This window comes from Myotis brandtii, unplaced genomic scaffold, assembly GCF_000412655.1.
Source record: "Myotis brandtii unplaced genomic scaffold, ASM41265v1 scaffold898, whole genome shotgun sequence".
Lineage (NCBI taxonomy): Eukaryota > Metazoa > Chordata > Mammalia > Chiroptera > Vespertilionidae > Myotis > Myotis brandtii.
In genome coordinates, this window is record NW_005371683.1 from 1,805,008 (window position 1) to 1,821,879 (window position 16,872).

General features: G+C 52.6%; 1 protein-coding gene across 1 annotated transcript in view; it reads left to right on the forward strand.

Moving 5' to 3' along the window:
• Nucleotides 1-1,376: 1,376 nt before the first annotated feature.
• Nucleotides 1,377-16,872, forward strand: part of KLHDC8A (kelch domain containing 8A) — a 22,624-nt gene continuing 7,128 nt past the window's right edge. The window contains exons 1-3 of the mRNA XM_005885288.2: nucleotides 1,377-1,382; nucleotides 5,722-5,725; nucleotides 12,364-12,369. Of these exons, the coding sequence (XP_005885350.2) occupies nucleotides 5,722-5,725; nucleotides 12,364-12,369 (10 nt within the window). The 5' untranslated portion in view covers nucleotides 1,377-1,382. The remainder of the gene's footprint in view (nucleotides 1,383-5,721; nucleotides 5,726-12,363; nucleotides 12,370-16,872) is intronic.

Sequence of the window (16,872 nt, forward strand, 5' to 3'; positions counted from 1 at the left end):
ACAGACCATGCCTGAGATGCCACTCAGGGGCGGCCCATTGGCAATTTGTTAAATGAAACTCAATTGTCCTAAATCAGAGCTGCTTCTTCTTCTTCTTCTTCTTCTTTTTTTTTTTTTGGTTAATCCTCATTGGAGGATTTTTCCCCCATAGATTTTAGAGGGAATGGAAGGGAAGAGGGAGAGAGAGAGAGAGAGGTCGATGTGAGAGAGCCACATCTATTAGCTGCCTCCCTGCATGCGCCCTAACTGAGGTGGGGAACCTGCAACCCAGGTACGTGCCCTTGACTAGAATTGAACCTGTGGCCCTACTGTTTGCAGGCTGGTGCTCTAACCACCGAGCATGCCAGCCAGGGCAGAACTACTTTCTATTTTCATTTTCAGAGTGGATTTTTCCCCCTAAATCCTGGAATTGGTGGCACATTGGGCATCACTGACATATGCGGCTTTTCAGAGACTTAATCTAAACTCTTCCAATTTAAGAGGAAAGGGAGAAACATTCATCTTTTTCTTCTCTGGACAAGGAAATGAGTTCATGAAAAAAAAAGAGAGAGAAAAGATTCTGTAGTGGCAACCTCTGGTTACAGAATAAAATAATTAGTGTCGGGTTACATGAAAACGCCTCCATGCAAACACAGTTCTCTTCTCGAGGGCACAAGCAGGTATGTATTCCGGTATCTGTTTGAGGAGGTTTGTACTGGAAAGCGGAGAAATGAAACCTCCCGGACACTGTTTGCCGAGGGATTTGCTCCCCTCCTGCGTCTGAGCGGCTGAGAGCTGCTCATTTTGTCTCTGGGTTCAGGCAGAAGGGAGAAATCTTTTCCAAAACAGCCTGAGAAATGGCTGGGCTCCCTGAGACAGGATCCGGGAGAGGACAAAGGAATCATGTGGGCATTTTATAAGGGGGTCTGCATTGGGGCGGGGGGAGCTGTCATTTGGATGGTTCCTGCCATTTGCACATCTTAGGGTAATCCTCTGTCCGCCACAGCCTCGAGCTCCTTCCTGCCCACTTAGCCTGTCCCTCCCGCAGGGCCCTCTGATGTCAGGCCCCCTCTTTCTCTGCTCTAATTCAGTGGCTTACTAATTGGATGCTCTGCCTGGCTAATGGCTTCTACCCAACGGCAGGGCTGACATTTACTTACTTGATTTCCACCCCTCCCTGTGCTCCTGGCCTCCTTTGTGAGCAGAGCTTAAATCAGGCAGGATTTCAGAGCCAGCGCCTTTTATATTTCAACTTGGGCTTTTTTTTTGAGGGGTGGGAGACAAGGAGGGGGATTGCCGAGTAGATAAGAGCCTTAGAAATAGACCCTGGGCTGATCAATCCTGATAACTGCAGGTAAACCCAGACTTGTCTATATCCCAAACTCAGCTGACCCGGGGCTGCCGTGGGAGCACGGGGCCTCGGGTGCCAGGCATTAGAGGAGACGTGAGAAGTCGCAGGCATATACAGGAGAGACTTTATTGGAGACCAAGGAGCCATTGCTACTACAGGAGCCATCAGACAAGGTGGTGCTTCAAAGTAGCCCCACAAACCAGGTGCACAAAGCGGCCGTGCAAAGCAACCCAGCCCACCTGGCTGGTCAGTAGCAACTTATATATACGCTCAAACAGAAGAGGCCACGTGCCAATCAGTGATACACGCAGGCAGAGGAGGCCTCGTGCCAATCAGTGATACACGCAGGCAGAGGAGGCCTCGTGCCAATCAGTGATACACGCAGGCAGAGGAGGCCTCGTGCCAATCGCAGACAGAAGAGGCCACGTGCCAATCAGTGATACACGCAGACAGAAGAGGCCACGTGCCAATCTGTGATACACACAGAGGAGGCCATGTGCCAATCAGTGATACATGCAGACAGAAGAGGCCTCATGCCAATTAGTGATACACGCAAACAGAGGAGGCCTCGTGCCCATTCGTGACCTCCTGCTACGTTAACATAGACAGGTTACATCCTCGCCTGTACACATGCACATGGCAAATTGGCCTTGATCACCCGGCGTTCCCTGATGAGGGTTCCCACAGCTGCCTCCCTTTGTTTGCCTTTTAACCTGGACTCCAGCCTTCTCATTTCAACTGGAATGCGCTTGCTGATTTTCGCCTAATTGCAGACACGGCCAGTGCCAATCAGTGATACACGCAGACAGAAGAGGCCTCATGCCAATTAGTGATATACGCAGACAGAAGAGGCCTCATGCCAATTAGTGATACACATAAATAGAAGAGGCCTCGTGCCAATTCGTGACCTCCTGCCACGTTAACATAGACAGGTTACATCCTCGCCTGTACACATGCACATGGCAAATTGGCCTTGATCACCCGGCGTTCCCTGATGAGGGTTCCCACAGCTGCCTCCCTTTGTTTGCCTTTTAACCTGGACTCCAGCCTTCTCATTTCAACTGGAATGCGCTTGCTGATTTTCGCCTAATTGCAGACACGGCCACACCGGCTGGTGCTCCTTCTCACCAGCGGGAAGGTTCTGAGCTGAAATGTGACCTCCTCCTCACCAGGACTTCACATTCAGAACTGTAACTCAGGGCTTCATCTTAACGGCTGTTCTAGTTGTTGCAATCGCAACTTACCCTCTTTCCTTCCCTGTCCCAAATGGGAACATCTTTAAAGAGACGAGGGAAGTCATCTTGAAAGATTCTTACACTTGGAGCATCTTCACCCTACCTCTGCCTTTCCATTGGTCTCAGCCTGTAACCCGAGCAAAACCAAAAAAGGAAGTCAGCCCCCAAAACATTTTCTTAGAATGAATGGTCACAGGTTGAGTTCAAAATCATTCTCAGGCCCTGACCAGTTTGGCTCAGTGGATAGAGCATCGGCCTGCAGACTGAGGGGTCCCAGGTTCGGTTCCGGTCAAGGGCATGTATCTTGGTTGGGGGCACATCCCCAGTGGAGGGTGTGCAGGAGGCAACTGATCAGTGTTTCTCATCGATGTTTCTAGCTCTCTATCCCTCTCCCTTACTCTCTGTAAAAAAGTCAATAAAATATATTTTTAAAAAATTGTTCTCAGATTCTGGATTATGGAATTCATGTCTTTGCAGTCATCACCCCGTAGGACAGACAGGGACAAGCAGGCTTCCCTCCAGTTTGGAGCCTTTGGGCAGCATGGCTCTAATCGCCAGCAATCATGTAGGCAAGCTGTTTGCTTGCGGTCTCTAATCAGTCTCCAGGCATCAGATTTACTTGATTCTTAATTATATTCTACTTTCTACCCCCTCCAGTCCCTTCACACACGCACACACACATGCAATTCCTCTTTAATTGGGGAGCATCTCTCAGGCGTTTCTAATGCGGCATAACCGTTCATTCTTGGGCTGTTCTGATGGACGGCCGTCTCCCCGGGCCACTTCGTTGGTTGTGACGGCCTGCAGCCAATGGTCACCACGCTACCCAGTTCAGTGGCCCCAATGCAGCTCGGAGCTGGGGAGGGGGTGTCTGGGAGACAAACAGTTATGGCAGAGAGGCGGTACTAACGGAATGGCTCTCAGAACACATGCAGAGCGAACTGGAGTGCGGTTCCCTTCTACCAGGTTATGAAAATGGGAGCTGGGTCAATAAGGCAGCTCAGTTACCCAGGCGTTGCCTCTGCAGCTGAGAGGTTGATGTTCAAGCCTCAGGAGACATCAGAATATCTGAGTCTCCATAGGTGGCCCGTCACCTACAAAACCCATATGGTCTAGGTGCAGACACCTCCTCTCCATGCCATCCGCCTCTTTCACCTCTAGCGCTCACTCTCTCTTTCCTCTCTTCCCAGGGAGAGGGCCAGGGGATAAGAAGGGCATGAAGAGTTTCTATGTCCCATACACCCATGAGTGATATGACTAATTATATAAACACATCCAAAAATCAGGGTATAACTTATAGACAATGAAACCCACAGTTTGATGGGTTTTGACAAATGTATACCCCCTTATAACCATTACCCCATCAAATGTAGCCTCATAATTAATCCTCACACTGAATCCTTATGAGATAAATTGGCCCAATTTTATAGCTGAGGAAAAGAAGGACCAGACAGATGAATAATCATAGCAATAATAACGGCACACACTAAGAGCTGGGTGCTGTTCTAAGTACTTTACACATATTATCTCATTTAATCCTCTCCACCACCTGAATCGTCCCCTTTTACAGAGGAAGAAACTTGCCCTGGGTTTCACAGCTGAACAGTTGGATGGGATTTCTGGTGCTCGGTTTACATTTTTACCCCGAGAGTACCTTCTCAGAGAATAAAAAAGTTCCCCCCAGTTAGCTTCTCTTTTACTTGAGAGACAATCTGCCCCTGCCAAACAGAACTCAGAGTCAGAAAGGAGGAGCCACAGGCATCTCATCTCTGTGAGCCCCACCTGCTCCCTCCCCTCCCCCCAAGCTCTGGACAGGCTGCTCTGCCTCACGGACAGAAGAGGTTGGGCTTAACCCTTTGTACAACATAAGCATCTATAGATGTGGGGGTGGTTTCCGTTTTGGACGCGGCAGTTAACTGGTTAAAAAGCAGCCTTGTTTTGTGACCCCTTGAAACACTGGGCTTTTCATCTAAGAAACTCCTTCGAGCCATCTCCTCAAGCACAGGGATCCAAACTGCCCTGGAAAGTTCAGCTTGACCGTGCTAGAATGTGTCTAGCTTTGCCAGCAGTACTGAGCGCCTTCGAGGGACCTGCTTGCCCTCTCTGAACAGTGATGCCCTAACTGTGTCCTAGCAAAAAGGCAAAGGTATGGGGTGGCAATTGGGGACCCTAATACAAAAAGTTCAGCCCAATCCCTGCTTTTTACCCACAGCCCCACTCACCATCCCCAAGGGGGAAACCTGCAGTGATTGGATTAGGGCTGAACTGAACCTCTGCCCTTTGCATGAATGCACTGGCAGCATCTCAAAGGACAACCCTTTTTCTCCCCCTTCATTCTGCCCATCTGGCAGAGTCTGCTCCCTAAATCTCCTTTTTGTTGGTAGTTATTGTCTGTGTGTGAGCAGCCCGCCTCCTCACCCACCCTCCTTACTGAGCAGGCCCTCTCAGCTGAAGCATCAAAGATGCCGGGGCTCTGGCGAGCTGGCTGAGGGCCTCCTGGCGGGAGTCAGGCCTCCTGGAGCTCAGGGGCCCTACTGCTTCCAGGCGCTCTGGGCGGGGCCCTCTGCACAGGGCCTGGCTCTGTCCTGGCCCATCTGCCAGAGGCAGCAGCAGTGAGCTCGTCAATCCAGGAGGAAGCCCTGGGGCCCTGGGGACCATGCCAACACCATCGAAGCCTGCTCCTAGGAGGAGCCTCCAGCCAACCCCTGCCTGACCCTCTTCAGCACCCCTTCTTGTTTTTTGGCACCTGATGTCCCTTTTGCCTGGTCGGGTAAGTTTTTTCAGTCCTCGGTGCAGAGTGTCACCTTGGCATTCCTAGTGCCTGCTGGGTTATGAGAGCAGGACTGCTCAGCCCAGACAGGCTGGCCTGGGACCGAAGGCATGCGGGTCTCCAAGTGCCCTTCTTCCTCAGCTGGGCCTCTTTGGTTTTGCAGGCAAAGGTTCCTTTCCAGCTGGTTTGAACCCAGATCATTAACTTCAAAGATCACTGGCTGAGGCACAGACTGACCAACACACAGAACTTTTGGTTTCTGGTCTCAACTTGTTGAATATCAACTATGTACAAGTAGCTGTGCTTGGTTCTGAGGGGTTGAAAGAATGACACACAACAGAGTTCCTGCCTTCAAAGTGGGTAAGAAAGATAGAACATCTGCACAGATGGGTATGCAGACCCTAGGGTCAGGCAAGCTGGACTTCACTGCATATTCTGGCTATGCGACCCGGGGCAGATCACTTAACCTCTCTAAGCCTCAGTTTCCTCAACTGCAAAATGGGGATAATAATAGTGCCTACATTATAGGTGAAATTATACACACACACACACACACACACACTCAGACCAGTTTAATAATCAACATATACTTCTTAACTATTATTATTAAGTTCATATGAATTTGAAATTATGTAAAACATGTAAAGAATTTGGCCTAGCCCTAACTGGTTTGGCTCAGTGGATAGAGCGTCGGCCTGTGGACTGAAAGGTCCCAGGTTCGATTCCGGTCAAGGGCATGTACCTTGGTTGTGGGCACATCCCCAGTGGGGGGTGTGCAGGAGGCAGCTGATCGATGTTTCTCGCTCATCGATGTTTCTAACTCTCTATCCATCTCCCTTCCTCTCTGTGAAAAATCAATAAAATATATGAAGAAAAAAAAGAATTTGGCCTAGTGCTCTAAATATCCGTGGTCATTATTATCCTGCAAGGCAGTGCTAAGTGCTAACACGGATACAGATTAAGTTTTTTAGAAACAGGGAGAGATCACTGTCACTGCAGGGAGAGTGGGTGGCTCCTGGAGGACCCTGAGGCTGACACTGAAGAATGAATGGATCTCAGCCGGCTGGGAGGAGTGCTTGCCCCAGAGAGCACAAGCCGAGGTGTGGGGGCCTCCTGGGCACCAGCCGAGGGGCTGGGCTGAACTTTGGTCTTCTGCTCTTCTGGGCTCCCAGTTTGGGGTGTGACACGGTGAATACTAGAGTAACCAGCCCAACACTGGGGGTGTGGGGGCGGGTGACACTTGAATGAGACTCGGGCTGGGAACCCTGAGACCAGGGTCCAGGTCCTGCCTTAGCCGCCCATTGAACCGGGTGATTTTGGGCTAATCTCTTCACCTGCGCTGGTTTGTTTTCTCACCTGTAAAGTGGGGATAATAGAATCTGGTTTACCTCACACTTTTACTATCATTATTTACCATGGCACAGGGAGGTGAAATTATAAATCAGCCCTGGCCTGTGTGGCTCAGTTGGTTGGGCATTTGATTCCAGTCAGGGCACTTCCCCGGTTGCAGGTTGTGGGCTTGATCCCCAGTAGGGGGCGTGCAGGAGGCAGCCGATGGATGTTTCTCTCCCTCTCCCTTCCTCTCTCCCTAAAAATCTTTTTTTTTAAAATTATAAATCAGTATGTAAAATGCAAAGTGCTATTCTTTGAGATAAAGAAGAATTAGTCTGTCATTTGCACGGCTCTGGGGGAAATGTGGAGAAATAAATCATTTGACAAGGAGACAAGAAAATCTAGTACAACACCTGACTCATAGTAGTTTTTGAATGAATGATCTCTCCCATAATTGATTAATTGGCTGACTCATCCATCATTCGGCAAATATTTCTGGAGCCCCCACTGAATGCCGGGCATTAGGCTTGGTGATGAGAGTGATGAACAAGAGAAGCAGGGGCCCTGCCCTGAGACGCTTCTAAGCAACTTGGGGAACTAGCCACCTGAAAACGGACCTGTGCTTCTATCCTGCTGGCTGTCTTCCAACTTCTTTCAAAGATTATTATTGTTGCACGTTTATTTTTGGTTGATTTTAGGCTCCCAAGACCTCCTCCCCCCACCCAGCACCCCTCCCACCACCCTGCCCCTGGGTCTTGCAAACACTCCTCTCTGCCCTCTGCTGGTAGGGAGTTATAAAAGCCTTGCAGTAAACAGCTCGATATTCATTTCTCATAAATACCAAGCATTCCTGCTGCTTCCCATCACCCCTGAGATGAACTGCAGAGCCTTAATATTTAAAGAGGAATGAATTTGTAATTAGTGCCTTAACGTTATATCAGAGACGTTGCAGAGATATCCTATTTAAATGCAAATTGAATCTTCCTGAAGGAAAGCTAATAAGTGATGAAAAGAGATAGCAAGCCAGGAGGAAGCAGGCAGGAGTGGGGGGAGTGGTGTTGATGTGATGTTGTCAGAGCTGTCACTGTTGTCATGTTGGTGACTCCTGCCTGTGGCCCACACTCCCCTCACACCCAAAGACTAGGCTCTGAGGCTGAGGGAGCCCAGTTCCCCTGTCGGTCACGGGGACGCCCAAACCCATGGCCATTTGGGCGGGTCGTGGCTGGGCTGCCGGAGCTCATCTTAGAAGCATGGTGGCCTGGAGAGGATGTGGGCTTTGGCATCAGACCTGGGTTTGAGTTCAGGATCCTCTTGAGGAGCTGTGAGAGTTTGGTGAGTTTTCTAATTTCTCTGAGTCTCTGTCTTCATAGGGTAAACAGCTGTGAATGCTTGTTCCTGTCAAGATTGCTGTAAAGATTATGTGATAAAGAGAAAACAATAGGTGCCCAACAAGTGTTACTCTCCTTCCATTGTCCCAAGCTGTTGCTGTAAGTGAGAAGCAGGTTGTTGAGAAAAAGAGTGTCCGCCTGATGACTGAAGGGTCAGGTTCAATTCCGGTCAAGGGCATGTACCTTGGTTGCGGGCACATCCCCATTAGGGGGTGTGCAGGAGGCAGCTGATGTTTCTCTCTCATTGATGTTTATAACTCTCTATCCCTCTCCCTTCCTCTCTGTAGAAAAATCAATAAAAAGAATTAAAAAAAAAAAAGGTGGTCCTTTCCCTTAAAAAAAAAGCCTAAGATGGGGAGGGTGAACATTTTCTGCAAAGGGCCAGATAATGAATATTTTACACTTTGAGGGCCATACACTCTGTTGCAACTACTCTACTCCGCCACTGTAACGGGAAAGCAGCCACAGACGTGAATTCATGAGCATGGCCGTGTTTCAATATTTATAGACACTGAAATGTGAAATTTAAATCATTTTCACACGTCATAAAATATTTTCCTTTGGATTCCCCCCGCCCCCAACCATTTAAAAATGTAAAAACTGTTCTTAGATCACAGGCTGTCCAAAAGCATCACAGGCTGGCCTTGGCCCCACGTCACCCTTTGCAAACCCCTGACCCAGGCTATTACCAGAGGTTTTCACCTGTGATTTGGGGGTGTCTGTACCAAGGAACCTCTCAGAACATAAATCCTGAGACCTCAGGGGAGGGGTGTCATCCAAGGAAGCAAACGGCACTTTTGGGGCCAGGACTGCTGAGGACAAAAGGACACACGGGATCCCTGGTGGAGGGGCCAGCTGCTGAGGACAAAAGGACACAAAGGATCCCTGGTGGAGGTCCCTGCAGGGGTGCCAGCCAGTAGGTCAGGGCATGACTAGAGGTGTCATTCTACTTCCTGCCTGGTGATGTCGGGGAAGGACTGATGGCTGCTGGGCACTAAGCAGGCAGCCACATTCTCCTGGCGACAGGCTAGGGGAGCGTACTCTGCTGCTCTCTCAATTGGGAAGGCAGTGCAGGTCCCCTCCGGGTGCCCACCCACCTGAGATATAGATCCCCTCTCAGTGTCCCCTCCCGGTGCACACCCACCTGAGGTGCAGGTCCCTCCTGGTGCACACCCGCCTGAGGTGCAGGTCCCTCCCGGTGCCCACCCGCCTGAGGTATAGATCTCCTCAGGTGCACACCCGCCTGAGGGGCAGGTCCCTCCCGGAGCACACCTGCCTGAGGTATAGAGCCCCCCCGGTGCACACCCGCCTGAGGGGCAGGTCCCTCCCGGAGCACACCTGCCTGAGGTATAGAGCCCCCCCGGTGCACACCCGCCTGAGGGGCAGGTCCCTCCCGGAGCACACCTGCCTGAGGTATAGAGCCCCCCCGGTGCACACCCGCCTGAGGGGCAGGTCCCTCCCGGAGCACACCTGCCTGAGGTATAGAGCCCCCCCGGTGCACACCCGCCTGAGGGGCAGGTCCCTCCCGGTGCACACCCGCCTGAGGTGCAGGTCCCCTCTGGGTGCACACCGGCCTGAGGTATAGATCCCTTCCCGCTGTTCACCCGCCTGAGGTGCAGGTCCCCTCCGGTGCACACCCGCCTGAGGTGCAGGTCCCTCCTGGGGTGCCCCCCCGCCTGAGGTATAGATCCCCTCCCGCTGTTCACCCGCCTGAGGTGCAGGTCCCTCCCGGTGCACACCCGCCTGAGGGGCAGGTCCCTCCTGGTGCGCACCCGCCTGAGGTAGCAGGTCCCTCCCGGTGAGCACCCGCCTGAGGTGCAGGTCCCTCCCGGTGCGCACCCGCCTGAGGTATAGATCCCCTCCCGCTGTTCACCCGCCTGAGGTGCAGGTCCCTCCCGGTGCACACCCGCCTGAGGTATAGATCCCCTCCGGTGCACACCCGCCTGAGGTGCAGGTCCCTCCTGGTGCGCACCCGCCTGAGGTATAGATCCCCTCCCGCTGTTCACCCGCCTGAGGTGCAGGTCCCTCCCGGTGCACACCCGCCTGAGGTATAGATCCCCTCCGGTGCACACCCGCCTGAGGTGCAGGTCCCTCCCGGTGCACACCCGCCTGAGGTATAGATCCCCTCCGGTGCACACCCGCCTGAGGTGCAGGTCCCTCCCGGTGCGCACCCGCCTGAGATGCGGGTCCCCTCTCAGTGGGCACCCGCCTGAGTTATAGGTCCCCTCTCGTTGTTCACCTGCCTGAGGTGCAGGTCCCCTCCTGGTGCGCACCTGCCATGCTGGGAGCCTGCTCCTGAGGACACAGGCCCTCGGTTTCACCGAAGGCGTGGCCTGTTCTCCCCTTTCCTGGGCTCTCTCACATCTATTCTTAACAGACACGCAGCCCACTTGCAGCCAGCCCATCATACCTCCCTCTCCTCTGTGTCTAGCACAGAGAACACAGGTCACCACACCAGACAGCAACCTTGCTGCTGAGGCAGATCACGGCCTCCTGGGGGAGGGGAGGGTGAAAGCAGGGCACTGGGTGCTGCTGCTCTGCAGTCCCCACCCCTCCCTTCAATATGCCTCTGTCTGGTCCCTTGTGTGCGTGTGTGTCTGTGTGTGCTCATGCACGTGTGAGTAATGCGAAGCACCAGAGGAGAAGGGGACGAGGGGAGACAGTGCCAGTGAAAGCCACTCCATATGGCTGTCGAGGTCCTGCCCATGGTGGACAGGCACCTCTTTCAGGCTGGAGGGTCAGCGGGACCTGCCTCTCTGGCACCTGAGGAGGACTCTGGGCTTTGGGGGTGAAGAACAAAGCTGCTTCCTGAGACACTGCCCTGGCCTGGGGGGAAGGGAGAGGTGGAGGAGGGCTGGGACCTCTGAGGGCGTCTGCCCTCACTTCCTGTTCCGTACAGGCCTGGGCTGAGGGTCATCTCACACCAGTCAAACTTGTGGGCCCCCAGCCCCCTTCCCCTCCCTGTAAAAGGGCCAGAGCCTTGGATCCCACCGACATCGGGTTCAGACAAGACTGTGCACCAGCAGGGGGCCCAGAAGGAGAGTCGGCCGTGAGAAACCCGCCTTCAGTAAGCGAGGGATCAAACAGAAGCCCAGTGAGTGTTATTTATCAGGCGAGCAACATCCCCCGGGAAATGAGGGGAGCTTGTGGGGAGGGGCCCCTTTCTCTCCAGGGCGAGATGAGACAGCCTCACAGCCGGATCTTCCGGCCCCCAGATGAGCCAGTGTTGCTGGGATGAGGGACCCCAGCAGGAGGTAAGCAGGGAGCCTCTTGTTCAGGCTTTGGTGGGAGGGAGGCCTTACCACTGGGCCTGAAGAGCTCTGTGGGCCCAGTGCCTCCCTCCAGGGCTCCCCCCATTCTGAGTCTGCCGTCAGGAGAGCCAGCCCCCCTTTATCTCCCCCACCCCAGCTCAGGCACACGCCATCCATGACGGGCAGGCTGGCCCATCTGCCAATCAATCTTCGGTGCGGATCTCCCAGCTGCAGCAGCCAGCCAGTGTGTAAATCATTCAGGGCCTCTCTCAGCTCTGCCAGGACGTGAGCTCTTTTTAATTAAGAAGAATGGAGGATGCTGCTGACTCGGGAAGCGGCGATATTAACTTACTAATGGGCACTTAAAAAGCCATGTTTGCCTGGTCAGCTGCTGCCTTCCTTGGCCTGTGGCCTCTGCTTCTCTGCAGAGCTGCCTGCCCCCCGCCCCCCCGGCCCCTGAGGCTTTGCTATCCCCTCCATTAGAAGGGGTGGAGGATCGCCCCAGCCTGGTGACCTGGGACACATGGACACATTTTTGCTTTTGGAGGAAGGGCCAGAATTGGGACAACTTGAGCCCTGGGGTCCTCTGCCTCCTGTTCTGTGGGAAGGCAACATGCACCCAGAGATGCCGGGACCCAGTAGAAAGTGTGATTAGGTGGGCGCCCAAGGTCTGCACGGTGCCAGCCAGGGGCACCACCTGCAGCTGTCACAGGGCCCCTGCCCTGGCTGACTGGGGGGAAATGCAGGTGGTGGCAGCCACTCGGGCAGGAGAAGGCCCCCAGGAAAGTGCCTTCCGGTCACTGGACCTTGGGTAGCCGGCAGTGCCTACACCAGCAGGTGGGGTCAGACCTCTGTGCGTTTGTACCCCCCGGAAAAATGTGAGGACGCCCATTCTGGAATCTGCTGCTTTGTTACTATGGCTAAAGGATTCTTTCTTTAGGGCATCCTGCCCTGTATGCCCCTGGGAGGAAGAATACTCCAGCTGGGAGAGACCTCAGCCAGCTGTCTTCTTTGTCTTCTAATGTTGCAGACATAAGAATGGATGCAACTCGCCCAGAGGTGCAGAGGCCAGGTAGGACGAAGCGTGGGCTGGAACAGGGGTCTCCTGACTCGGTCCTGTGCCTTCCCTATTCCCAGGATCTCCCAGGGGAGATGGTCCCATGGCCTCTCACCTCACCTCCTGCTGGTGTTTGAATTTCCTGACGTTCCTGGGCAGGAAATTCTTCCCTGTTTATAACCCAGATCCTCAGGCTTTATTGTAAGTCCCATTTCCTTTTACAATTTCCTCAATAAACACAGGGAAGTCCTAGCCAAGGCCATTTGGAGGACACGCCCCATCCTGCTGGCATGACCATCTCCTACACTCAAGAGCAGAGGGGTTGTTTACATCCCGTGGCAGCTCCTTCCCGCTCCTCAGAAACACTAACCGACCCCCTGAACTCTTTCTTCCCTAAATCATGCAACTCCTGAATCTGAAAACCAAGATGGCCTTGCCCCCCACCCCACCATCCCATACCCCGAGATCCACTTTCCAGTGTCCCAATTCTACCAAAGTAGGCAGGAAGTTGCTCGCAAGTGGACAGATGCATTCCTCTTCTGATCCCCATTAAGTCTCTCCCGACAAAAAGCTAGGCCGAGGAGGAGGGAGCATGTGGGTAGTTGAAGACACGTGGCCAACTCAACTCTCCTCCAGGCTGTGTGGTCCTCAGGGGGAGCCCCAATGTCTGAGGCCATTTCGAAGGACCCCACGTGAATAGCTCACCCCAGTGTCATGTGAACAATTGCAGATTATGGTTCTGACTGCTGGCACCTGCGCCACACCATCTCCAATCAAGTCTCCTGGATCCCTAAATCCTTCTTCTGGGCTGAGGTTGGGATGGGGCCGGGGGAGGCTTGAAGGGACTCTCCCAGGTTGGGGGGAATTTCCCCTCCCTTTGATCCGGAGCAGCCTGAGTCCCACTGGGTGAGTCATCTCACTTCCCACCCCCGGAACCCAGCCGAGCTTCTGGCGGGGAGTAGGAGGCGATTATCTAAAGGAAGGGCACCAGCCGCTCTCCAGATTAGAATGTCGTCAAGCTGCAGAGGAAAATATTTTTTTCTAGGAGGAAAAAATATTCTGTCCAACTCAGAGGCTCCAGAAATGCCTGCCACGGGGAGGGGGTGGGCCCTGGTGAGGTGCCTGCCTTGTGACATTGGCACCTGCTGTTCGGGCACACGGGCCTGAATACAGACCGTCAGCAGTTCCAAGGAAAGAAGACCTGGACAGAGTACCTGGTGTCTGCCCAGGAACTGTGCTCTGAGTCTCGTTCCTCCCGCAACTCCAGAAAGTAGGTTTCCTTCTTGTCCACAGGGGATAGTGACTTATTCACGGTCACACAGCTAGGGGGTGGCTGGGCCAGGAGTCAAGCCCAGTCTCCCTGATTCCGGAGTCCACACAACTTCCCCTCTCCCCCGGGATCTGTGGGGCACTGCAGAGAGGGAATGACGGAGAGGAGGGGACCCAGCGTTGGGAGCTCCTGGTGGGTTCTGCCAGGCAGCGTGGTACCCCACAGGGGTGCTCTGGTGGTGCCCACTGACAGGATGGTAGGTCAGTATCTCTGAGGAGGCAGAAGGAGCTGTGCAGGAGCCAAATAACTCCTCTTTCCCCACCCCATCCCCACTGTGCCTACACTGGGGACTTCACCAGTCCCTTCAAGCCCTGCACACAGTGAGTGACTCCAGCCATGGCTTGCCATGGGAATCTGCCTGGTTTACTGCGAAGAAACTGCCCTCCCTCTCCCCTCCGCCCTCAGCTTCCCCCAAACCTACCAGAGGTCAGGGAAGTCAGGTCCCTGCTGAATATAATACTCAATGAGCCAAAGTATGCATTTTATTGCATGTTAGACCTGATTAAACCCCAGATGTGGCCAGCTGGTGTGGCTGGATGGTTGGGCATCGACCTATGAACCAAGAGATCACAGTTCAATTCAGGTCAGGGCACATGCTCAGGTTGGGGGCTCCATCCCCAGTAGTGGGTGCAGGAGGCAGCTGATCAATGATTCTCACTCAGCATTGATGTTTCTCTCATTCCCTCCCCTTCCCCCTTCCTCTCTGAAATCAATAAAAATATATTTAAAAAAAACAAACAAAAACAACCCAGATGTGACTTTTTCTGGGGCTGAGCACCCCTCAACAAGATTTTTTAAATTGATTTTTTAGTGAGAGAGGAATGGAGAGAGAAAAATAAATTTGTTGTTCCACTCATTTATGCATTCATTGGTTAATTCCCGATTGGGCCCTGATCAGGCTCAAACATGCAACCTACCAGGCCACACTCAGCAAGTTTGACTGATTCATTAGCATCACAACAATAAAGACTCTAAGGTACCAAAGGCTTTATCTCTAGAGACTCACAAACACTCCTTCCCACTTCCCTCCCCTCCCAGTGTAACCAAGGCAAAAAGTCAAGCACTCTTTAAGAGAAGAGAGAAACCCAGGCCCAACGCAACGCAAGGTCTCAGAGCAGAAGGATGCGGGTTTAACATGAGGAAGAAACTCCTCACAGGAAAAGCGGTTACACCCTAGAATGGGGTGGTGGGTCACTGGATCCCCGCCTCTGCTTGGCAATACTTAAAGCCCCAGTTTGCTGCAAGCAGCCGCGGCCTGGAGACCAGGTGATGCAGGGAATCTTAAGTGATGGTTGCTAGGTTACAGGCTTCCTCAAAGTGCACTCAATGTAAAGACTAAAGGACATCACCTGGCACCTGGAGGGAGGAAGAGCCATGGGGGAAGGTGTGGGGAAGATGGAGAGAAGCCAGGACTTCCAGAACAAGCAGTGATACCACAGCCTGGAAGGCGTCCTGTTCTTAGTATTTCCCAAGGATCTGAGTCCCTAAATCCATGGTCATCATAGAGCAGCGGTTCTCAACCTGTGGGTCTCGACCCCTTTGGCGGTCGAACGACCCTTTCACAGGGGTCGCCTAAGACCATCCTGCATATCAGATATTTACATTACGATTCATAACAGTAGCAACATTACAGTGATGAAGTAGCAACGAAAATAATTTTATGGTTGGGTCACAACATGAGGAACTGTATTTAAAGGGCCAGAAGGTTGAGAACCACTGGCCTATTGGAAGTGTGACCCGTTTCTCACAGGAAGTCATTTCTAAGTAAGGGGTGAGGTGTTTGGGCTTGTCCTCAGGTTTCCTTTTTATTGGTTCTGTTGAGTGTAATTGTAGTAATAATGATATTAATAGCGATGTACCAGGCCCTTGCTTTGTCTCAGAAGCTGAATGAACTGAACACTTTACCAATATTATCTCATTTAATCGTCACAAAACCCTACAAGGATGTATCCATACCATGGGATGCTACTCAGAAATAAAAAGGAATGAACTATTGGAACAGGCAACAGCTTGAATGAATCTCCACAGAATTCCGCTGGGGGAGGAAAAGCCAATCCAAAAAGGTTACATATCTATTTATATAACATTTTTGAAATGACAAAATTATGGGGAACAGATTAGTGGAGGCCAGGGGATGGGAGAGAGGTAGGTGTGGCCATAAGAAGGCAACATGCAGAATCCCTGTGGTGATGGAAATGTCCTGTGTCTTCACTGATCCATTTCCATACCCTGGCTGTGATGTTGCACAATAAGTTTTGCAAGATGTTACCATGGAGGGAAACTGAGTAAAGGGGTGTTATTTCTTACAACTGCATGTGAATCTACAATTTATCTCAAAATAAAAAGGCGAATTAAAATAATAGGACACTGAGGCTCAGAGTCATTAAATAATTTCAGAGCCAGAATTCAAACACAGGTCTGTCAGACTCCCAAGCCTCGGTGTTTCAACACTTGGCTGCATTCAAGTCGGATGAGCACCCCATGGGCCCTGCAGTCCATCAGACCAGGTGGCCACTGTTGTCATGGGCAGCTTTGTTCCTGGGGACAACTGTCCTGGAAAAGCTATTAGAGAGTGGTTTCAAAGGAATATTTGGCAAGCCCTGTGGGTTGGTGCTGAGGGCCAAGATTGGATAACCGCGTTTCCCCTTCCCAAGGGGGTGGGGAGAGACAGCCTATGAGTGTATCTACGGTGGTGTCTCTAGTTGTGTCCACATATCCGTGCATTTGTCAGTTCCTCCGTGGGTATCTCTATTTGCAGGGGGCGGGGGGGGGGATGTGTAAGTTCTGCGTGGTGGATACGTTACTTGGATGCACCTGTGTCAGCTCTGCGTAGGTCACACCCACATCACTTGTTTCCATTAGGTTAAACCATTTGATAATAGCTCTCCCAAAGCAAAGCTGGCTCTGGAGCCAGCCTGTCGCGAATTGGGTCTGTGTATTGTAGATAAACTGGGTAATTGGACTCTCCGCCTCCTCATCCAAAACAAACACATACAAACCGCCCACCCCCGCACTGGGGGGAGTCTGGGCCCCGTCATCTGGGCCCTTGGGTCTAGCGTCCCGCTATTCCCGATCCTGCAGACAAGACCAGCGTCTCCGCCGGGCCCCTTCCCTCCCCCGCGGCCGGGCGCTGCTAGGGCTTATGTAAAGAGGTCACAGCTGCTCCCCCCCGGGGCGCA